Source organism: Mustela nivalis (genome assembly GCF_964662115.1).
Source record: "Mustela nivalis genome assembly, chromosome: 1".
Classification (NCBI taxonomy): Eukaryota; Metazoa; Chordata; class Mammalia; order Carnivora; family Mustelidae; genus Mustela; species Mustela nivalis.
The window spans coordinates 126449931-126474644 of NC_139020.1; the positions used below are offsets into that span (position 1 = coordinate 126449931).

The window sequence follows — 24714 nt, forward strand, 5'->3', positions numbered from 1 at the left end:
CCCTAGCTGGTTTGTCATAGCTGATGTGAATATATTTTCATATGCTTAAGGCTTTACATTTTTTTTGTCAGAGATCTATAATTTTTACATTTCCAAGTTTATCTACCTCTGTGATTTATCTTGTGATGTCTATCTTTATTAGTCAAATTGAGTCAAACTGAGAGCTTGTTTTGGTAAATGGATTAAACATTCCACTTGATTTTCCTTGTTAAATAATTACCCAATTGTCCAGCTAAAGAATCTTTTCTTTAGCCATTTGTTTAGAAAGTTTACTTTATCATATATAAATCTATATAAATCCACATGTATCTTACTTAAATTTATTAAACCTAGAGCCCTAGTACTCTGATGTTGGGTATTGATCATAGTTGACATCTGCCTCATATCACATAGACAAGGAGATGGATGAATGTATGTAAAGAAAGCTGCGAATATATGCAAATTTTGTTCTCTTCCAGGTCTCTTACATCTACACCAGGACCCTGGGCTCTGTAACATTGCTACTTTAATATTTTTCAAGTTTCAAGTAGGTCTCATCCACTCCCATGCTTATTTTCTTTTTCATAATACTATTTATTTCCTCATCCATGTGCTTTTTCTTAGGATTTTTATATTTTTATTTATATATATTTATATATATGTTTATATATATATATATAAAATATATATTTTAAAATAATATATATTTATTTATATATATTTTTATTCAATTGATTCTTTTAAAAAGACTGTATTTTGATGTAAATTATATTAAACTTATTCTTTGGCAAGATATACAAGTATATGATATTTAGTCTTCCCATTTAGGAATATGACATATATTTTAATTCATTGATAAATATTGTTTGTTTGTCCTGGACTTTTGTATTATAACAATTTTACAGATCTCTCTGTGATTTTTTTCCTGAAATGTTTTTCTATTATATTATAGTAGACTATGTTATAGTATAATAGAATTATAGTATATTGTTTTAAATGAAAATGAGTTGTAATTTTGGGCTACTTTCCCCCAACTAATGACCATTATTATACAAAAATGACATTGTGATATATTAATTAAATTTATTTATTAAATTTAGATCACCTATTCACAATTAGAGTAATATTTTTCTTGATCCCACTGTATATTCCAGGCATGCAATCATCTGAAAATATGAATATTTTATTTGTTTCTTTCTATCCCATATGCATTTTGTATCTTTTTGCTGGGAAATTCTAAAAACAATGTTAAGTAATAAGGGTAAAACTACAAATTCTTGTTTTTGTTTTTTTTTAAAGATTCTATTTATTTATTTGTCAGAGAGAGAGCAAGCAAGAGCGAGCACAGGCAGACAGAGTGGAAGGCAGAGTCAGAGGAAGAAGCAGGCTCCCTGTGGAGCAAGGAGCCAGATGTGGGACTCAATCCCAGGACGCTGGGATCATGACCTGAGCCGAAGGCAGCTGCTTAACCAACTGAGCCACCCAGGCATCCCTACAACTTCTTGTTTATTTCTGACTCTTTATGGGTTTTCCAGTGCAGTCTGGCTTTGCTTTATCACAGGCATTTTCAATGAATCCTTCTTTATTAGTTGTTTAATTATTATTATTGTTTTTACTATTAATGAATGTTGAGCACCTATATTATTTTTCTACACACAGTCCCTGTACTTTCAGGTCTTCAGCTTATTTCTTTCTCCTCTAAAGCATGGTCTAGTTCCTGTGGGAAGAAAGTTGTTCTGAAGCAATAAACAATAACAAGCACAGAGAAAGGAAGTATGAATTTTCTTCCACTCTCCTGTTGGCAGCTGCAACTTACCATAATGGCCTTGATACATTCGAGGTGAGAGGTTCTCTTCACACAGGTGATGTGGGGACCATCTGCTGGAAGGACTCTTTTCATATTGGCACTGAAACTGGAGCACTTACTGGCTTCGTGATCTGAGATGGTGCACCACCTCACAGTTTCCCCAGAGACAGCCAGACACAGCCCTAGGGGACAGAGGCCAGAACTGTAAGGCACCCACAGCACTCATCTTTCTCTGCTGGTAGAAGAGATAAAAGGTAATAAAGGGTTCGTTGAGTGGGATAGACAAAAATTGGGTTAGCTGCATGGCTCACGTGAATTCTCAACTCCTATTTCACTGATTATGCCATCCCCCTTGGAGAAAAAAGCCAAAAGCACCCCCCAAAAGTCAAACACAGAATTACCATATGATCCAGAAATCCCACTCCTCAGTATATATCCCAAAGAATTGAAATTGGGTATTCCAATATACATACACAGATATTCATAGCAGTACTATTCGCACTGGTCAAAAAAGGCAGAAACATGTGGGAGGCCACGGTAAGGCTTGAGACGAGGACCAAACCAGGCCCTGACTTGTGCCTCCTTTAAAGGCTGAATAGCCGAACAAAAGGCTTAGGTCGATAAAGTCGAGTAGCACTGAGAAAGGGTCTGTGCTATGTGTTGTGCGCTCACCTACATGACTTCCCACACGTTTGCTAGTCAGATAGAAATGATTTGGCCGGGGTCATAAATTCTTGGCTGGTCCCTAGATAATGGGAAAGCTTGAGGGTTTTCTGTGCATGTTGCAAACTCTTTAGTAATCAGCTAAAAATAGATACTTTCTTATGATTGTTTCTGTTAGCTATATAATGCCTTGCTGCCTTGAATAAACTCGGCACTATTGGACATCCTCTTTGGTGCTCCTTCTTCCCCCATCTCTTTGTCTCTTAATTTCTTTTCACCATCCTCTTACCCTCACATTCCTGGTTGATTTGTCACGCTGGCCGCAACAGAAACAACCCAAATGTACATCAGTGGATGAATGGATAAACAAAATCTGGTCTATCCAAGCTGTGAAATATTGTTCTGTCAAGAAAAAGAATGAAGTCCTGCTATATGTTACACATTGGTGAACCTCAAGATTAATATGTTAAAGGAAAGAAACCAGATATGGAAGGCTATACATTATATGATTCCACTCACATGAGCTATCTAGAATAGGTAAATCTATAGAGACAGAAAACAAATTGGTGGTTGCCAGTGGCTGGGGGAGAAAGGAATGTGTACTGACTGCTTAATGGGTACAGGATTTTCTTCTGGGGTGATGAAACTGTTTTGGAGCTAGACAGAAATGGTAGTCCACACAACACTGTGAGTATACTAAATGCCACTGAATTATATACTTTCAAATAATTGATTTGATGTTAGTGCATGTCACCTCAGGGAAAAAAAGATAAAAGAAACCTATGGGAAGGAATCTTGAGCCTACTGAATTAGTCTTTCTTTTGACATTGGATATGCTAATCTTACATGACACTAAATGCTGGGGCATTTAAATCAGTATATGTTTATTTCACTGGCATTTTAAGCTATAGTAATAAGCATAGAGAATATTACAAAGGTAAAATGTTCTTTACAAATCTGTAGTATTTGAGCCAAAAGTTATTTTAAATAAAATACAGAAGAATAAAGTTACAACAGTAGCAGCTCCTCGGTTTTTATGAAGTCCAGTGTATTTGAACTACCCAAGTCTGACGGACTCCAAAATCCGTACTGCCTTTTAACTCTAAGTAGGAAATATGAAAAGAGATGGGACAGGAAATGCCAAACTACCTTAGACAGAATCGCACTCGAAAATGGCAAATGGAGCCCCTCAACCCTATCTGAAAAAGCTTTCCATAGCCCAGGGAAGGGAGAGCAAGCTACAGAACAGAACTCCAGAGGCCATGTGCCCGTGCAGAACAGAAACATTTGGAGTATTAGGAAATAATAAAGACTAGAGCAGAAATAAATGATACAGAAACTTAAAAAAAAAAGAATAGATCAATAAAACCAGGAGGTATTTCTTTGAAAGAAAAATCAAAAAAATTAATAAACCTCTAGCCAGACTTATCATGAAAAAAAGAGAAAGGACTCAAACAAAATCACAGATTAGAGAGAAAAATAATAACCAACACTGCAGAAATACAATCATAAGAGAGTATTTTGTGAAAAACTATGGGACACCTGGGTGGCTCAGTTGGTTAGGCTACTACTGCCTTTGGCTCTGGTCATGATCCTGGAGTCCTGGGACCAAGTCCCTTGTCGGGCTCCCTGCTCTGTGGGGAGCCTGCTTCTCCCTCTGCCTGCTGCTCCCCCTGCTTGTTCTCTTTGTCTCTTTCTCTGACAAATAAACAAATAAAATATTTTTTTAAAAAAGAAAAGAAAAACTATATACCAACAAATTGGACAACCTAGAAGAAATGGATACATTCCTAGAAACAGATAACTACCAAAACTGAAACAGGAAGAAATAGAAAAGTTGAACAGACTGTTAACCGGCAAAGAAATTGAATTTGTGATCAAAAAACTCCCCCAAAACAAAAATCCAGGACCAGATGGCTTCACAGATGAACTCTACCAAACAATTAAAGAAGAGATAGTACCTAGAACAGACCAATATCCCTAATGAACATAGATGCAAAAGTTCTGAATAAAATACTAGCAAACCGAATTCAACAACACATCAAACAATCATTCACCACAATCAAGTGGGATTTATTCCTGGGTGCAAATGTTCTGCAATACTTGCAAATCAAGCTATGAGAAATGATACATCATATCAACAATAGAAAGGATAAAAACTATATGACCATTTCAAAAGATGCAGAAAAAGCATTTGACAAAGTACAATACCCATTCATGATAAAACAAAACAAAACAAAACATCCTCAACCAGAGGCTTGGGTGTCACAGTCAGTTAAGCATCTGTCTTTGGCTCAGGTCATGATCCCAGAGTCCTGGGACTGAGTCCTGCATTGGGCTCCTGCTCAACAGAAAGCCTACTTCTCCCTCTGTCTGCCACTCCCCTACTTGTGTTCTTTCTTCCCACCTCTCTCTCTCTCACTGACAAACAAATAAAAATCTCAAGGAAAAAAAAAAAAACCTGAACAAAGTAGGTTGAGAGGAATATGCCTCAACATAATATAGGCCATTTATGAAAAACCCACAGCTAACTTCATCCTTAATGAGGAAAAACGGAGCTTTTTCACTAAGGTCAGGAAAAAGACCAGGATTTCTACTCTCAGGACTTTTATTCAACATAAAACTGGAAGTCCTAGCCACAGCAGTCAGACAGCAAAAAGAAATAGAAAGCATCCAAATTGGTAAGGAAGAAGTAAAATTGTCACTATTTGCAGATGACATGATACTATATATAGAAAACCCTAAAGCTTCCACCAAAAAACTGCTAGACCTGGTAAACAAATTCAGTAAAGTCACAGGATACGAAATCAACGTACAGAAATCTGTTCCATTTTTATACACCAATAATGAAGCAGCAGAAAGAGATGTTAAGAAACAATCCCATTTAAATTGCACCCAAAATAATAAGATACCTAGGAATAAACCTAACCAAAGAGGTAAAAGATCTGTACTCTGAAAACTATAAAACACTGATTACAGGGGCGCCTGGGTGGCTCAGTGGGTTAAAGCCTCTGCTTTCGGCTCAGGTCATGATGCCAGGGTCCTGGGATCGAGCCCCGCATCGGGCTCTCTGCTCAGCAGGGAGCCTGCTTCCCTCTCTCTCTCTCTTCCTGCCTCTCTGCCTACTTGTGATCTTCCTCTGTGTGTCAAATAAATAAATAAAATCTTTAAAAAAAAAAAAACACTGATTACAGAAATTGAAGATGACACAAAGAAATGGAATGCTCATGGATTGGAAAAACAAATATTGTTAAAATGTCTGCACTACCCAAAGTAACCTACACATTTAATGCAATACCTTTCAAAATACCAACAGCATTTTTCACAGAACTAGAACAATAATCCTAAAATTTGTGTGGAACCACAAAAGACCCCCAGGAGCCAAAGCAATGTTGAATGTTGAAAAAGAAAAGCAGAACAGGAAGCATCACAATTCTGGACTTCAAGTTATATCACAAAGTTGCAGTAATCAAAATAGTATGGTATTGGCACAAAAATGGACACACGGATCAATGGAACAGAATAGAAATAAACCCATAATTATGTGGTCAATTAATCTTTGACAAAGCAGGAAAGAATATCCAATGGGAAAAGATGCTTTTTTTTTTTTTTTTTTTTTTTTTTAAGATTCTTTCCATCTGTTTGACAGACAGAGATCACAAGCAGGCAGAGAGAGAGAGGAGGAAGCAGGCTCCCTGCTGAGCAGAGAGCCCAATGCGGGCTCAATCCCAGGACCCTGGGATCAGGACCTGAGCCGAAGGCAGAGGCTTTAACCCACTGAGCCACCCAGGCGCCCCAAAAGATATTCTCTCTAACAAATGGTGATGGGAAAACTGAAAAGCAACATGCAAACGAATGAAACTGGAGCACCTTCTCACACCACACAGAAACACAAATTCAAAATAGATTAAAGACCTAAACATGAGACCTGAAACCATAAAAATCCTAGAAGAGAACACAAGCAATAACTACTTTGTCATCAGCCATAGCAACTTCTTCCTAGATACGTCTTCTGAGGCAAGGGAAACAAATGCAAAAATAAACTACTGATGGTTCACCTCCCCTTCCAATTTCCCCCAACTCCCTTTGGGTTTTGAAGGGGCGGGGGGTGGGAGGTCGGGGTACCAGGGGCACCGATTGCATGGAGCACTGAGTGTGGTGCAAAAATAATGAATACTGTTATGCTGAAAATAAAAAATAAATTTAAAAAAATAATAAAATTAAAAAAAAAACTACTGAGACTATATAAAAATAAAAAGCTTCTGCACAGAGAAGGAAACAATCAACAAAACTAAAAGGCAACCTATGGAATGGGAGGAGATACTTGCAAATGACATATCTGATAAAGGGTTAGTATCCAAAATCTATAAAGAACTTATACAACTCTACACCCCAAAACCAAACAATCCAATTGAAAAATGGGCAGAAGGGGCACCTGGGTGGCTCAGTTGGTTAAGCTTCTGCCTTTGGCTGGGGTCATGAACCCTGGGTCCTGAGATTGGGTCCCACATCCAGCTCCCTGCTCAGGAGGGATGCTGCTTCTCCCTCTCTTACTTCCCCTGCTTGTGTTCTCATTCTGTGTGTGTGTGTGTGTGTGTGTGTGTGTGTGTGTCAAATAAATAAATAACATCTTTTAAAAAAAGGACAGTAGGGAGACAAATCATAAGTGACTCTTAATCTCACAAAACAAACTGAGGGTTGCTGGGGGGAGGGGGTTTGGGAGAAGGGGGCGGGATTATGGACATTGGGGAGGGTATGTGCTTTGGTGAGTGCTGTGAAGTGTGTAAACCTGGTGATTCACAGACCTGTACCCCTGGGGATAAAAATATATGTTTATAAAAAATAAAAAATTTTAAAAAAAAGATTAAAATTTAATACTTATTTATAATAATTCTTAGTACAAAAAAAAAAAAAAAAGGACAGTAGACATAAACAGACATTTCTCTAAAGAAGACATCCAGATGGTCAACGAACATGAAAAAGATGTTCAACAGCGCTCATCAGCAGCAAAATGCAAATCAAAACTACAAGGAGATACCAACTCACACCTGTCAGAAGGGTTAAAATAAAAAACACAAGAAACAACGAGTGTTGGCGGGGATGTGGAGTAAAAAGGACACTTGTGCAGTGTTGGTAGGAATGCAAACTGGTGCAGCCACTGTGGAAAACAGTTTGGAGGTTCCTTAAAAAAGTTAGAAATAGAACCACCCTACAATCCAGCAATCATACCACTGGGTATCTACCCAAACAATAGAAGAACACTAATTCAAAGGGATACATGCTCTCCTATAGTTAAGGCAGCATTACTTACAACAGCCAAAATATGGAAGCAGCTCAAATGTCCACTGATAGAGGAATGGATAAATAAGATGAGATAAATAGATAGGTAATGGAATATTATTCAGCCATAAAAGGAATTAACCCCTTTAACAGAATGAAATCTTGCCATTTGCAAGGACATGGATGGAGCTAGAGGATAAAGCTAAGCAAAATAAATCAGTCAGAGAAAGATAAATACCATATGACTTCATTTGAATGTGGAATTTAAGGAAGAAAACAAACATGCAGAGGGGAAAAAATGAGAGAGAGAGAGAAACAGACTCTTAATTGTAGAGAACAATCTGCTGGTTACCAGAGGAGACGGGTGCGGGGATGAATGAAATAAATAATGGGAACTAGGGAGTACACTTATGGTGATGAGCACTAGATGATGTGTGGAATTGTTCAATCAATATATTGTACAAATAAATAAATGAAATCTTGAAAGACATTATTTGAATCTCTCTGAAAGGAAGCTCAGAGAGAGAGAAAAAAAAAGAGAGACTGAAAAACCAATAAAAAGAGACTATGTGACTTTTCACACAATGTCAAGTGATCTAACATACATGTAAATGCAATCCTAGGGGAAAAGGGGAAAGGGGCCTGAAAAAATACACGAAGAACAATTTGTCCACAGTTTTTCTGGGCAATGTTAAGAAATGTTAAGAAAATGTTAAGAAAACTACAAACTCATAGTTCTAGAGCAACCAGGTAAAAGAGACAAATTAAGTACAGAGGAACAAAGATAATAAATATCACAGACTTTTTGTCAGAAAAATATCATAGGCTTTTTGTCTGTGACTTGCGTGTACAAGTCATAGACAAAGGAATAATACCAACCAAGTGTTAAAATAAAAATAACCCGCCAACTGGAGTGCCTGGGTGGCTCAGTTGGTTAAGCATCTAACTTTATTTTGGCTCAGGGTCATGACTTCAGGGTCCTGAGATCAAGCTCCACATAGTCTTCCGCGTTCAGCTCTGCCCCTCTCCTCTCCTTCACACTCTGTCTCTAAAATATATAAAATCTTTTTAAAAATAAGTAAATAAATAAAGCAGGAAGCCCAGAACCAGAAGTTCTCACACCTTACCACTCCTTGTCAATTGCAAACCCCAACAGGAAGAAACATATACTTTACTACCTCAGCAGGAGGAAGAGATTTTCTCTATGCCAAGCAACAGCCCAGCCGATAAGAGACTGTCACAACTTGGCCACTGAAAACCCACTATGCTCAAAATTTCCGGTTTTCTCCAATGGTCTTCTTGTTTATAATAGCACCTTCCAACTACCCTCTTTCTCTCTCTCTCTTTAAAACAAAACAAAACAAAGCAAGCAAGCAAGCAAACAAACAAAACCAAAATCTCCTGTCTTTTGTTCTCTAGTCTTACCTACGGTTTTGCCACAGCTTACATGCCCTGAAATATGATTTTCTGCTATTCCCAAATTACCCATTTTTCCTGGTAAAATAACTGAGAGTGGTGGGTTAACACTTCTCAAAATGATATATATATTAAATGAAACCTCAAAAATATTTCAAGACTAAACTCACTTTCTATAGTAATTGACAAGCCAATTCAAAAATGTGTATGTATACACAAAGTATCTAAATGGCCAAACCAACCCTGAAGTAGTACCATAGAATTGAAGGGCTCATTCCACCTGATTTCTAGATTTACTATAAAGCTACTGTAATCAAGACAGTGTGATATTGGCACAAGGAGAGACATACAGCTTAACAGAACAGAACAGAGAACAGAGAGTCTAGAAAGTAACCCACATTTATAGGGTCAGCAGATTTCCAACAAAGCTGCTAAGGTAATTCAGTGGAGAAAGAATATCCTTTTTGAAGACAAGTCCTGGGAATGCCTGGGTGGCTGTAAGCATCTGCCTTCAGCCCAGGTCATGATCCCAAGGTCCTGGGATAGAGTCCCTCATCGCGCGGGCTTCCTGCTCAGTGGAGAGCCTGCTTCTCCCTCTGCTCAATGTTCCCCCGCTTGTGCTCTCTCTCTCTGTGTCAAATAAACAAAATCTTAAAAACAAAAACAAGTCCTGGAATAACTAGATATTCATGTGATAAAATGAATTTCAACATTTACTTGAACCATACACAAAAACTACAAATGTATCATAGATCAAAACAGAAAAGCTGAAGCTATAACAAATGTAGTCATCTGGCATGTGTACCTCAATGTTTATAGCAGCAATGTCCGCAATAGTCAAACTATGGAAAGAACCTAGATGTCCATCAACAGATGAATGGATAAAGAAGATGTGGTATATATACACAATGCAACACTATGCAGCTATCAAAAAAACGAAATCTTGCCATTTGCAATGACATGGATGGACCTAGAGGGTATTATGCTAAGCAAAATAAGTCAATCAGAGAAAGACAATTGTCATATGATCTCACTGATACGAGAAATTTCAGAGGCAGGGTGGGGGATCGTGGGGGTAGGGAGGGAAAAAATGAAACAAGATGGGACTGGGGAGGGAGACAAACCATAAGAGACTCTTTATTTCACAAAACAAATTTAAGGTTGCTGAGGGGTGGGTGGGAGGGATAGGGTGGCTGGGTGCTGCACATTGGAGAAGGTAGGTGCTATGGTGAGTGCTATGAATTGTGTAAGACTGATGATTCATAGACCTGTACCCCTGAAGCAAATAATACATTATATGTTAAAAAAACTTCTACAATAAAATAAAATAAAACAAAATGTTGCAACTTTGGAGCAGCCAATTATATTTTTAGGGAGGACATAGAATGTAATAACCAAAACATAAAAATCTGGTAAATGAACTTGGTCAAAATGTAAAACATTCATTCTACATAGGATGGTGTTCAGAAAATGAAAAGAAGCTAAGCTACAAACTTGGAAAAAATAATTGCAATACATCTATGTGACCAAGGACTTGTATCCAGAATATATAAAGGGCTTTTAACTCAGTAATAATCCAAATAACCAAATTTTAAAAATGGGACAAGATTGGAACACATAATTCATAAAAGAAAATACATGAGTGGCCAGTAAGAACATAGAAAGACACTCAACATCATTGTTCATCAATGAAATGTAAAGTAAAACCATGGTGAAATACCACAGCAGAAATGGTTAATGTGAAAACACTGATAATACCAAGCGTTGGTGGGAGGCAGAGGAACTGAAATTCTCCTACATTGCTGGCAGCAAAGTAAAATGGTACAACTACTCAACAAAATTTGGAATTTTCTTAACTAGTTAAATATGACCCAGAAATATTACTCCTAAAAACTTGCCTAAAAGAAATGAAAACCTGGGGTGCCTGGGTGGCTCAGTCTGGGAAGTATCTGTCTGCCTTTGGCTCAGGTCATGATCTTAGGGTCCTCAGATCGTGTCCCTGAGCAAGAAGCCTGGTTCTCTTTCTGCCTGCTACTCCCCCTGCTTCTGTGCTCTCTCTGACAAATAAATAAAATCTTAAAAACAAAACAACAAAAACAACAAAAAAAAAAACAAGAAATGAAAACATGTCTACCCAAAGATTTATACAATAAGTTCATAAGCAGCCTTATTCATAATATCCCCCAAAAGTTTATCAACAGCTGAAGAGGTAGACAAACTGTGGTAAAGCCATACAATGGAATACGGCTAATCAATAAAGAGAAACAAACTTTGTAACATGCAACAATGTGAATGAATCGCTAAACAATTGTGCTGTGTGAAGCCAGTCATGATAGACTATGTACTGGGTGATTCCATTTATGTGAAACAGCAAAACTTATCTATAATGGCAGAAAGTGGGAATGAGGAGGAGGAGGACACTTTGGGAGTGATGGAAATGTTCTATACCTTGATCATGGTGGAAGTAACATGGGCAGGTGGAGTTACCAAAATTCATTAAACTACATGTATACTTAACAGTGAGAGAGACAGAACACAAGTAGGCAGAGTGGCAGGCAGAGGGAGAGAGATAAGCAGGCTCCCTGCTGAGCAGGGAGCCCAATGTGGGACTCCATCACAGGACGCTGGGATCATGACCTGAGCCAAAGGCAGCCGCTCAGCTGACTGAGCCACCCAGGCATCCCAGTAAAAATTATTTTAAAAAAGAAAGAGAAATAGGGCACCTGGGTGGCTCAGTGGGTTAAGCCGCTGCCTTCGGCTCAGGTCATGATCTCAGGGTCCTGGGATCGAGTCCTGCATCGGGCTCTCTGCTCAGCAGGGAGCCTGCTTCCCTCTCTCTCTCTCTGCCTGCCTCTCCATCTACTAGTGATTTCTCTCTGTCAAATAAATAAATAAAATCTTTAAAAAAAAAAAAAAGAAAAAAGAAAGAGAAATAGAGACTACAAGCCAGCTAGCCTAAGCCAATTCAATAACACTCCATGTCAGTCATGTGACAATTTCAAGAAAGGACATTCAGGGCCCACTGTTGATATTTCAGATGGATCCCGGGAGGGAAAAGCTGCTGGTGGCCACGTGCTCACCGCGTGGAGAAATCTCATAGGCTCCGGAAAGGCTGAGGTAGAAGGGGGAGGCCAAAGTGGACGTACAGACTGTTCTGAACCTTTAGTTCTTGGCTTTTGCAAGGTCTACTAATAACAACCCCCCCTCTTCTGATCTTTTTAATTTTAAACTGTTTGGTTGCCTTTCTGGCATTTGCCATCAGAAGAGCTTTTGTCAGAAGAGAACACTGAGCTTTGAAGAAAGCACTTCCTAGACTCCACCCTGATCCATATCCAGTGCCTAGTGGGAAGGACCGTGGCGGTGTGGGAATGGGGGAGAGGTAGGCAGCTCTTGCCTCTGGTTTGTAAATAAAGAGCTGATTGGGAAATGAGCTTTCATTCAGTGCCCTGACATTGCCAGGAGAGGAGATAGAGGAAGAAAAACACACACGTCCTATCCAGGAGGAACTGGGGAGCAACCAAGGGCCTTCACTCTAGATTTCCTGGTGGCTGTAGGTGGAACACGGCTGTCCACTACCTTTCCAGCCTTTCCCAGCCCCAGCAGATCTGGCTTGTGTGGCCCCATGTGGCAGTGGTAGGCCAGGGAGGGCCCACCATCGCGCTCCTTGCCCTTCCTGCCTTGTTTCCCCCTGCCATCCCCAGGTTACCCCTCTCCTCAGGTAAGACACCTTACCACTCCGGAAGTTATTTAAAGCCGCCTCTCCCGCTACCCCCTGCATGTGTTCCCTCTCTCACTTTTTCTCTCTCTGTCAAATGGATGAATAAAATCTTTAAAAACAAACAACAACAGCCTGAGGCCAGGCGGAACCAGGGCTAGAAAGAACCAACACTTGTTGAGCCTTGGTGGGGGGGGTTCATATGCATGAGCCCATTGACCGTGTACCACGACCTACCTTCCTTACAGTTACCCAGCTGAGAGCCCTGCATGTGTTCCCTCTCTCACTTTTTCTCTCTCTGTCAAATGGATGAATAAAATCTTTAAAAACAAACAACAACAGCCTGAGGCCAGGCGGAACCAGGGCTAGAAAGAACCAACACTTGTTGAGCCTTGGTGGGGGGGGTTCATATGCATGAGCCCATTGACCGTGTACCACGACCTACCTTCCTTACAGTTACCCAGCTGAGAGCCCTGGGCTCCTTCTATTCGACACAGGAAGGAGTGCCCTACATTTATGTGCAGGATTTTTACCAGTGATACTCACCTGTGTCTAGAGCTCTATCATTAGGTACATTATCTCATTCCACTTTTGCAGTGTTGGTTGTGAAAAAGAAATTGCTACTGAACTAAGGAGGAAACCAGTTCAGAGAGGTCAAGGCATGGCCCAGAGTCACACAGAACTGAGTGGCAGGTGGATCCTATTCTAGCATGATTGCTTTTCCCATATGTTCCTCTACCTCTTCCTTGTGTGGTAAGGATGGGAGATGTTGTACAGTTCAAAGCAGAAAAACCCCTTCTTGTTAGATACCTGACAGGTCAAGAATACCTAACACTAAGCCCCTCTCCTACTTAATGATAACATAGTCATGAACCCTGGGGAAAATCCCTTCTCTCCTCTGATCCTATTTCCTTGGCTGTGAACAGGAGCAACAGCTTCCAGGCCAGGTGTCATAAATCTTTTCCGGAATGGGCTAGTGAGTATTTTAGGCTTTGTGGGATATATGGTCTCTGTAGCAACTACTCAGTTCTGTCCTTGAAGCCAGAAAGCAACCACAGGTAATACTTCATCTGAATGAGTATGATTGTGTTCCAATAAAATTTTATTTATAGATACTGAAATTTTAAATTCTTATAATTTTCATGTGTCAAAACTATTGTTCTTTTTATCTTCTTTCAACCATTTAAAGATGTAAAAAGCTATCCTTAGCTCCCCCAGCTGTACATCAGGAAGCAAGCCGGATTTGGGCCCCTGCCCTAGGCTACAAAAGTTTGTTGGGTGCCTGCGAGCACCACCGGGCAGAAGCACCTTGGGACCAGCCAGGCCCTGGGCTGCTTCCCGACTCCTTAGACCCAGGCTGTGCGGGGTCCCTCTACGACTGACCCTCCACTGGCACCCAGTCCGGGTCTTGGAGAGCAAGACCCCACCGGGCTCCCAGAGCGCACTCACCCAGGGTCCCTGCACACAGCAGGGCGTAGATAGCGAGCCTCATAGTCCGCTGCGGGTAGGCGACACTGACTCGTGGCTCCCTGCGCCTAAGTAGGCGGCAGTGTGTTGCGGAGGGTATGGGTTAGGGTGGCGGATCCGCCTACTCCGAAGAGTTAGCCTTTTGGGCAAATCACCCTCGCCACACCCCCCGACCCCTCCCAGGGGCCGTTCGCCTGCAGCCCGGGCCCTCCGCAGGGCTGGAGCGCGGCAAGCTTCGGGCTACGCTCCCGCTGACCCGCGGCCACCCCCTCGGCCCAGCTCCAAGAGCCGCGAGGCTGCACCTCTGCTCGCGGGAGGGGGTCGGCCTGCCGGAGGTGCGAGTGGAAGCAAACTCGGACTCCGCTGCACTGTCGGCCTTCTCAGAGACGAACCGAGGCCAGAGGCAAGTGATCCGCCCGACTCCCAGTTTAGTGACTAGAACGTCAGTTCCTTGACCCCTGGGCCATCATATAGCCAAGCAGCTCTTAGATGTTTGGAAAAGACAGACTCCATAGGAATGGGGATCCACAGGATGAAACCTAGGGACTCTTCCCCCAGTGAAGCATGTGCACACTTACGCACAAAGTTTCAGCACAATTTTCAGGAATCACCAGACTCTTCTTCGAAAGCTTCTCCGCAGCCCACTCCAGGTCCCTCCCGGAAGCCCCTCTTGTAAAAGACACGGTTCTGTACAACCCTCTGCTGAAGGCTAAGGTCAGGTGAGACACTGAACCTGAGAGGGCTGCTTCTGCTTGGTCCTGCCGCCTACAGCCCAGTCCTCCTGAAGTCTGTGAGCTCCACTTGGGGAAAATTTAGATCAAGTTTTAACAACTTTTGCTGAAGTATAATAAACATACCTAAAACTTTACACATCGTAAGTGTACAACGAATTATCGCCAGGTGAACACATCCATATAACCACCACCCACATCACCAAACAGAGGTGGGGGGGCCTGGATGGCTCAGACGTTAAGCTTCTGCCTTCCCTCAGGTCATGATCCCAGGGTCCTGGGATGGAGCCCCACATGGGGGTCCCTGCTCCGCGGGAAGTCTGCTTTCCCTCTCCCACTCCCTTGCTTGTGTTCCTGCTCTCACTCTTTCTCTCTCTCTCTGTCAAATAAATAAATGAATAAAATCTTAAAAAACAAAACAAAACAAAACAAACATGAACAGAGCTGGGATGGTCCCCTGGTGCCTTCTTTCAGTGGCTTCCCATTCCCCTGCAAAGATATACGTTATCCTGACTTCTAACAACATAGACAAATGTTGTTGATTTTTTAACATTATAGATATGGAACCATATAATACATACAATTTTGTGTCTGGCTTCTTTCATTTAAGTTTTTATTTGTAAGATTCCTCATTGTTGTTGTGTATAGCTGTCCTTCATGTGTTTTCTGTGTTGCATATTATCCCATTCTTTATCTTTCTTTTTGGTGATAGTAGTTTCTAGTTTGTGCTCTTATAAAGAGCCAGTGAGTGCTGCTGTGAACATTCTAGCACATGTCTTTTAGTTCATGTAGGTATGCATTTTGTAGGATATTTCCTGGGAAGAGTAATTGCTTGGTCATAAAGTAGAAGTATGTCTAATACTTACTACCAAACAGTTTTGCAAAGTGGTTGAACCAATTTGCACTCCCAACTTAAGAATATGAGAGCTTGGGCGCCTGGGTGGCTCAGTGGGTTAAGCCTCTGCCAGCAACTCAGGTCATGATCTCAGGGTCCTGGGATCGAGTCCCGCATCGGGCTCTCTGTTCAGCAGGGAGCCTGCTTCCCTCTCTCTCTCTGCCTGCATCTCTACTTGTGATCTCTTTCTGTCAAATAAACAAATATAATCTTTAAAAAAAAAAAGAAAGAAAGAATATGAGAGTTTGGTTGCTCCACATTCTGTTTTGGTAAGAATGTTACTGGTTTTACACTCTAATTTTGAGTTTCTCTAATGGCTAATGAGGCTGAGCATCTTTCTATATGCATATTGGCTGTGTGGGTGCCTCTTGTATAAAGTATTAGTTCAATTCTTTAGCACTAAATATATTTTAAATAGGCTTTCATCGAATTAAGTTTAGGGATTGGCAATACAATTATTCAAACTATAAACCAAGGCTTGTCTAATAAAGCATCCTTGGAATAGGGCTTTAAGAATGTAAGACTGCGATGGGCGCCTGGGTGGCTCAGTGGTTAAGCTGCTGCCTTCGGCTCAGGTCATGATCTCAGGGTCCTGGGATCGAGTTCCGCGTCGGGCTCTCTGCTCGGCAGGGAGCCTGCTTCCTCCTCTCTCTCTCTGCCTGCCTCTCTACCTACTTGTGATTTCTCTCTGTCAAATAAATAAATAAAAAATCTTAAAAAAAAAAAAAAGAATGTAAGACTGCGCTATATTTTTTGAACCCATCATAACTATTTATTCTGCATCCTCCTCTTGTGTGCAAAGGATGAATCTTTGCTAAGTAAATATTGTTTGTTTCAGTCCCAGTCAAGATTGTAACAAATTCTTCCCTCTGGCAGAGACTGACCCTGCCTTCACTGAGGCCAGAGATAGTCCTGAAGGAGTTAGAAAAGATTGTAAATCACAGAATTCACAAGGTCAAGGGCATGAGATCATGATATACAAACCTGGGCTCTTTTCTCTCTAATACACATGCACATGGGCATGCGTGTATGCATGCAGACACACATACACACACACACACACCTCAAACAGCTTACCCTCTTCCTTCTGTACCTTACAGACTTCACCATCTTTGGACAACCCAGTGGGAGCTTGTCCTAATTCCTCTACCTCTTCACACCACCTCTAGACAACTGAGTTAAGTTTTCAATTTAAGGGACATACACTGTCTCTCTCTGTGTACCAGATGACTAGGGACAGGGTGGAGTGAGGAGAGGACCCCTCACATCTGGTGACCCTCTGGACGTTGGAGCAAAGACCAGCTGGAGCCCACTGAGAAAGCATATGAGCCTCAGTTACACAGGGACTGTGCTTTCCAGAGAGGCAGTCAACATCCCTGCTGACCATAGCCTATCTGCTCTTGAGCTGGAAATAACTACATCTTTCTGGGCAGAGATTAAAGCAATCTCTGGACCAGTGATCCCTGCTGAAGAGCAACCCAAAGAAAATGATGAACAAGTTCTCACTTTGCTGAGATGCTCATCAGGATGTCCCTGGCATAAGATTTGCCCTAGAGACTGCTAAGAGGTAAACCCTTCCTCGGTACCTGCTGTGATAATGGCATACAAGACCTGAAAGCCTGCTACATCCACCCCATGCTGAAGACATGAGAGGGCAGAGGTTCTAAGAGGGGTCTCAGCTACTTCTCCTTGGAGTCAAGGAATTCTTTGACCTTTAGAATTTCTGAAAATGAGAATAAGAGTCTCTTCCTTTGTCTAATCTAGAAGAAAAGGAATTTATATAGTTTTTTAAAAAGATTTTATTTATTTGACAGACAGAGATCACAAGTAGACAGAGAGGCAGGCAGAGAGAGAGAGAGGGGAAGCAGGCTCGCCACTGAGCGCAGAGCCCAGTGCAGGGTTCGATTATGACCTGAGCTGAAGGCAGAGGCTTAACCCACTGAGCCACCCAGGCACCCCAAGAATTTATATAGTTTTAATGCAAACCTTTTATTGAACTTGAACATACGCATAGTGTATAAATCGTAAGTGAGCAGCCCATATGGCCAGTATTCAAATAGAAAAAGGAAATATTACCAGTACCCTACAAGACCCCTCCACCCCTGCCTTATAGCCACCAATGACCAATGGTCACTGTTATTCTGTTTTTGAGCACCATCACATTTGTGCTCACATTTGTCAGCTCTGCTGTTTCATATATATCCTGAGGCAGATTTGGTTAAATACTACCGCAATAAATATCACAATGAAGAGATTTAAATGAATTTGTGGTTTCCCAGAGCACATGAAAGTGATGTTTACAGTATTCTGTAGTCTGTTAAGCATGAAATGAGATTATGTCTATCAAAATGTACATACCTTCATTAAAAACACTTCATTGCTTGAAAATGCTGTCCATCATCTATACTTTCAGTGAGTCATAATCATAGATTCCGGATGACTGTCACAAATATGATAATAAAGTTTGAAATATTGTGGGAATTACCAAAAGGAGACACAAAGACACACTGCAAGCAAATGCTGTTGGAGAAAAGGGCACCCACTGCCTTGTTCGACGTAGGGTTACCACAAACCTCCCCTTGTGAAATATGACACACAGTAAAACTGTGTGTCACTGTGAAACACAATTTAAAGCAAAGTGCAATAAAATGAGGCATGCCTTTATTATAGTTCTCATTGCTCGGTGGTTTTCCAATGGTGAACATATCATTGAGTATCGATGGAAATTTGGTTGTTGCTTTTTTTTTTTCCAATTTAAGGCTATTACGAAGTAATACTGCTGTAAAAATTCTTGTATTTGTCTGTTGCTGAAGATGTGTATGCATTTCTATTGATATAGTAACAGAATGCAGTTGCTACATTCCAGGGTACACCGATATTCTGCTTTAATAAGTGCCAGTTTTTTAATGTGGTTGTACAATTTCCACTCTTCTACATCCAACAGTGTATGAAAGTTCCAGTTGCCCCATGTCCTTGTTAATATTCAGTTTGGAATGAAATAAAATTTATAAATTTAAATCTTATTTAAATTTTAGCTATTCTGGAGTACATGATGAAGTTCATCATAGTTTTAATATTAATTACCCTGATAAATAATAAAGCTGTATACATTTTCATGTTTATTGGCAAGTTAGATAACTTCCTTTGGGATGTGCCCATTTTTCTATTGGATTGTTCGCTTATTTTTTTATTGAGTTGTAGGAGTTTTTTATATATTATAGCTATGAGAACTTTGTTGGATGTATTTCAAATATTTTCTCCCATTTTGTGGCATACTTTTCACTCTCTTAATAGTGTCTCTTGGTAAACACAAATTTAAATATTTCTGATAGAAATTTCAACATATTCCTTTATGTTTAGCACTTTTTACATACTGTTTAAAAAATCCTTGCCAGTACCAAGTTCATGAAAATGTTCTGTTTCCTTCTGAAAGCTTCATAGATTTTACATACCCCTTACATTTAGATCTAGAATCCACCTGGAAATGATTTTTAAAAAATACATAGACAGATTATTTTCCAGTCAGTTTAAAGAGAAATTGGGTTAAAAGAAGCAGGTGACTTGTTTTACTGACTTTTATTCCCCCCTTAATATTCACTCATTAAGTCTCCTTGAATTTTATTTTTTATTTTTTTAAAGATTTTATTTATTTATTTGTCAGAGAGAGCACAAGCAAGGGGAGCTGCAGGCAAAGGGAGGATTAGGCTCCCCACTGAGGAAGGAGCTGGATGCTGGACTTGATGCCAGGACCCTGGGATCATGACCTCAGCTGACAGCAGATGCTTAACCAACTGAGCCACCCAGGCACCCATGTCTCCTTGAATTTAACAAATGATATATAAGCCCTTTAATTTGTACTATATAACTATAGTTATAAACTAAATAACTTGGTGAGCTAGCATAATGTCATAGAAGACAAAGTTCAGCCACATGGCCTAGGAGATTTTAGAATTGATGTTTGTGAATGGTGTGAGATAGGAGCCTATATTCATTTTTCTCCCATGTATATGTCCAATGCACCCAGCACCATAACTGGAAAGATGATTCTTCCCTTATTGTACTTTAATATAAACTTTGTTCAAAATCAGGCAGTTATACATATGTTTCAGGACTCTCCATTCTGTTCTACTGATCAGTATATCAAGCCTTCCATTTATATCTCACTGTCTCAATTTCTATAGCTTTAAGTCTTGCAAACTCATGACATAAGTCCTTGGTTTCTTTCATCTTCAAGAGAGACTTGGGTTTGTTTGTTGTTACTATTTTGGCTTTTGCCATACCATATAAATTTTAGAACTGACATGTCAATTTCCAGGAAAAACAAAACAAAACAAAACAAAACAAAAAACAACCCAACCCTGCAGATACTTGATTGGAACTATCCAAAAAAACAGATCAGTTTGGAGGGATTTGACATCGCCACAATATTGACCCTTGCAATTCATGAACATGGTATATCTCTGCAATTATTTAGGCCTTCTTTACTAGTTCTTCTCTTGATAATATTTTGTAGTGTTCAGTTTAGGGGTCTTGAACATCCTTACTAGATTTGTTCCTAGATAGCAACTGGTTTTTGGTACTATTATAAATGGGGTCATGATTTTAGTTTATTTACCACTTGCTTGTTGCTGGTATATTAAAAAAACAATTGGTTTTTGTATACCAACCTTGAATTTAATGATCTTACTAAATTACATTATTAGTTATAATAAATTCTTTTGGATTTTCTGTGTACATCCTTGTGCCTTCGTGAATCATGTTTTTGTTTCTTCTTTTTCAATTCTTATAATTTTATTTCTTTTTCTTGATTTACTGCACTGACTGGGACTTCTAGTACATCACTACATAGAAGTACTGATAGAGGAGGAAAGTTTTCAATAATTCATCACTGGGTAAATGTTTGCTAGAGTTTTGTTTCGTTTTAGATATTATTTATCAGATTAAAGAAGCTCCCTTCCTTCCTGGTTTGCCTATTTTTTTTTCTTTAAATCATGAATGAAAGCTGAATTTTTATCAGGTTTTTTTTCTGTACCTATGGAGATACTTATATGATTTCTCCTCCTTTTTCTGTCGACATGGTGAACTACTCTGACTTCTAAATGTTAATCCACTATTACATTCCTGGAATAATCTCCACTTTGTTGTTACATATAATGCTTTTAATATATAGATGAACTTGAATTTTAAATATTTTTCTTAGGATATTTTGTTAGGATATTTTGAATCTATCTCATCTTTTTTTTTATGAGAGAAATTAGTCTTCAATATTACCCTCATTTTAATATCCCTTTATGTTTGGTTTTAAGGTTATGTCTCTTATCCTCTCCCTTTTCTATTAATTTGGCACCTCTAAGTCTCTAATGCCCTTAAATAAATGTTTTATGGTGCTTTATTCACATCTTCTAGATGTACTCCACAAGAGCACAATTCGTACATAAGTTACTTCTTCATGAAAGAAGCACAAGTGAGAATTATGTTATCTACTAGTTTCTAACATTTATTTTTTAAGATTCTAGTATATTACTACTGGATTAATGAGTTTCATGGGTTATGGTGCTCATTTATAACTGTTTCAGCTCTTCCTTCATTCATTCATAACTTTGAAAGGAAGTAGGGTCTATAAAAGTAGGCATCGCATTTTTGTTGTTCAACATACTAATCCTAATGTTGGAAAATAGTGTCTGGTAGGGCATCCAGATGGCTCAGTCAGTAAAGCATCTGACTTCATTTCAGTTCATTATCTCAGGGTCCTGGGATCAAGCCCTGTTTCAGGCTCCTCATTCAGTGGGGAGTCTGCTTGTCCCTCTGCTCCTCCTCTGCTTATACACACTCTCTCAAATAAGTAAAATCCTTTTAAAAAGAAAGAAAATAATGCCTGGTGTTATATAGGGCCCAAGAAAAGTATCAAATAGATGAATAAATGCACATAAATGATTGTCTCAAAAATGGATTAAGCAATCTTGTCTGTAGGCCTTTGGACAAAAACCAAGTAGGGTCAAGAGATGAACATTTCTCCTAAGGTTAATGATCTACCTAAAGCTAACACAGCCTGAATCCAATAGGGCAGAGGTGCCATCTGACCTCTGAATGGAGCAAACTGTGAAAATGTCCTATGTACAGGAACAAAGTTATATTGCAAAGGAAGAACATCCAAAGTACTAAAGCCATCTCTGTTGCTTTGGCACAACCTCTCACAATAGCAGAGCAGAAGGTAGGAAATTATATTGTGGGAAACAATATAAAGACTTCATGATGGCCTTTGGAAAATTAGGAATTTGTAAATTTTTAAAAAGATCTTATTTATTTGACACATAGAGAAATCACAAGTAGGCAGAGAGGCAGGTGGCGGGAGTGGGAGGAAGCAAGCTCCCCACTGAGCAGAGAGCCCAAATGGGGGGTTGATGCCAAGACCTTGAGATCATGACCTGAGCTGAAGGCAGAGGCTTAACCCACTGAGCCACCCAGGCACCCAGGAATTTGTAAATTTATCATGAACTGTGTACCAGGCACTGAAATAAGTGCTCTTCAAACATTAATTTATAGTAACCCTATGAGTAGATGCTATTATTATCCCTATTTCATAGAGGAAGAAAGTGAAGCACAGAGAGATTAAGTAACTTGTCCAAAGTCAGGCAATAGTACCTGTCAGAGCCAGGATTCAAACCAGGCAGCCCACTTCCATAGTCCATGATCTTCCCCATGTGGTCTCTAGTGTTTGTCTCTGGAGCAATTTTACTCTCTCTTCTTTCCAAGGGCCTTTGAGGTAATAAAGACAATTTTTGAAGTGACCACACATTTGTGAAAACCTTGCCAAGTTTAGATTGATTAGGTTGGTACCAGTTACCATAGAAGTTGAAGCTCCAAATCTCAGTGACTTAACATAATAGAAGAAAGCCCAACTGGCAGCAGTGGTGGTGATTTGTTAGAGAGGCAGGGGTGAAGAGTTCACCTGCTCAGCTCTGGTCAGTCATTCAGAGATCAAGACTGAGAGAGTCTCTGCTATTTGCAACATGTGGCTTCCAAGCTTGCCCTGTATGTTGACATCCAGAGTAAGGAAGCGTGGAAGATAGTACAAGAGGTTTTCATGGACCACTTCTACCTATATTCTTTTGGCTATAACTCAGTCACATGACTTCACCTAGAGTAGATGAGAACTGCAATCCCTTGCTGGACAGCATCCCAACAACGACACACACCATGAAAGGGAAACACACATCTTGTGTCTTTTATCTCAGTTTGAGTTCCCACAGAAAACAGGCTCTTAAATAAGACTTTTCAAGTGTTTTATTTGCTAAGTAAAGAAACACAGGTAAGAGGATGAGAAAGGGAAAAGAAAGCATCCAAAGCTAGATTTGGTTTACCTCTGGGAACCAGAGTAGAGTATCCCAATTGAGAAGTTTGCAAAGAAGAGTCTGTGTACACCTGTCAGTCATGGGTCATAATCTCACCCTCTAACCTACTGTGTAGGTGGTAAAGCAGACTCCTGGCATTGGAGAATGCCTTTATGCAAAAAAACACAGATGCTGGCAGTTGGAAGTTTGCCAATGTACTTACACATTGAAGGGATATGTCTGAATCACTAAAGGTCTGCTACAGTCTCTCCCAGAATCGACTTTATGGCCCAGTGACATATGGACTAAAAAGACAAGTTGCTTCCCCCTCCTTAGCCCTGCCCAATCACATACCTAATACACAATGGTGGGGCAGGAGCAGAATAACTAAAATAAAACTCCCTTTCAGAAAGGGGAGGAGTAGAGAGAGACCTATAGCTGTTGCTAGTCAGGATCAACTTTGAAGTTCTACTAGGCAGTATTAGGTGGTTCCTCTGCCTGATTAGATTCAGATTCTGCTCTCTGAAAGTAGATTTTTGATTCATTGCACTCTCTGGCATCTCCCTCTGGGAGGGTCTTCCTTCTCCATTATCTTCACTAGCTACATCTGGATTGGACATTGAGGAGTTTGTGCTCCTCAGGGGCTGTATGAGTTTTCACCCATTTCCTATTGTGCAAGCTTGAAGACTGTCAAAGTTTGATTCAAGGTTTCTGGCTGCCTTCACAAAGCAACTATCTGAAAACCTTAGTATCCTTTGTATCTATTTGCTTCCAGTCAGTCCCATGTATTAGTCATCAACCTTGAACACAGGGCAAGGGGAAGTCCTGACTGATTAGCCTGGTGAAGATGCACGAGACACTTTTAGAGCATTTTTTACTTCCACAGATAGTAAAAGAGAATAAGCCAAAGGTGCCAGCTCCCCAGCTCCTTGTCCCACACACCAAAAGGGATGACACTGAAAGAAAACAGCTGAGGACCACAACCTGAGTTGTCGGGAAACCCATCACCACGGAGCCAAATGTAGACAGCAGTCAAGTGGTTCTGTTCTGAGGGGTGGTGCAGAAAGCCCCATTTGTCATCAGAATCTGGGAGGCTATGAGAAACTATCCATCACCTTGCTAAGGGAAACAGAAGGACAAGTGAGAGGTACCTCTGAGCTAGCAGTTCCACAAAGGCCTCCCATCCTCTCATGTTCCAGCAGGATCACAAGGTGTTTGGATGCGGCACCACCAAATATGCCGCAATTCCAAACCCTTTCCTATATGCATACATGCAAAATTGCCAGGGAGTCATGGTAGAGCCTTCCCCCTACAGCAGTAGCCACACACACAGTTCTCCCCTAGACCAACTTTCAAGCCTGACTGCTGTCTTGGTCACACATCTCTCTCTCTCGGTTGATGGTGCCTATCCAGCTTGGATGGGACAACCA

General features: G+C 40.3%; 1 protein-coding gene across 1 annotated transcript in view; it reads right to left on the reverse strand.

Annotated features, from left to right (window-relative positions):
* The window catches only part of LOC309858465 (inhibitor of carbonic anhydrase-like), a 44086-nt gene extending 29544 nt beyond the window's left edge, over window positions 1–14542 (reverse strand). The window contains exons 1-2 of the mRNA XM_082718993.1: window positions 14310–14542; window positions 1796–1968 (exon numbers count right to left, since the gene is read on the reverse strand). Of these exons, the coding sequence (XP_082575119.1) occupies window positions 1796–1968; window positions 14310–14352 (216 nt within the window). The 5' untranslated portion in view covers window positions 14353–14542. The remainder of the gene's footprint in view (window positions 1–1795; window positions 1969–14309) is intronic.
* Between the last annotated feature and the right edge of the window lie 10172 nt (window positions 14543–24714).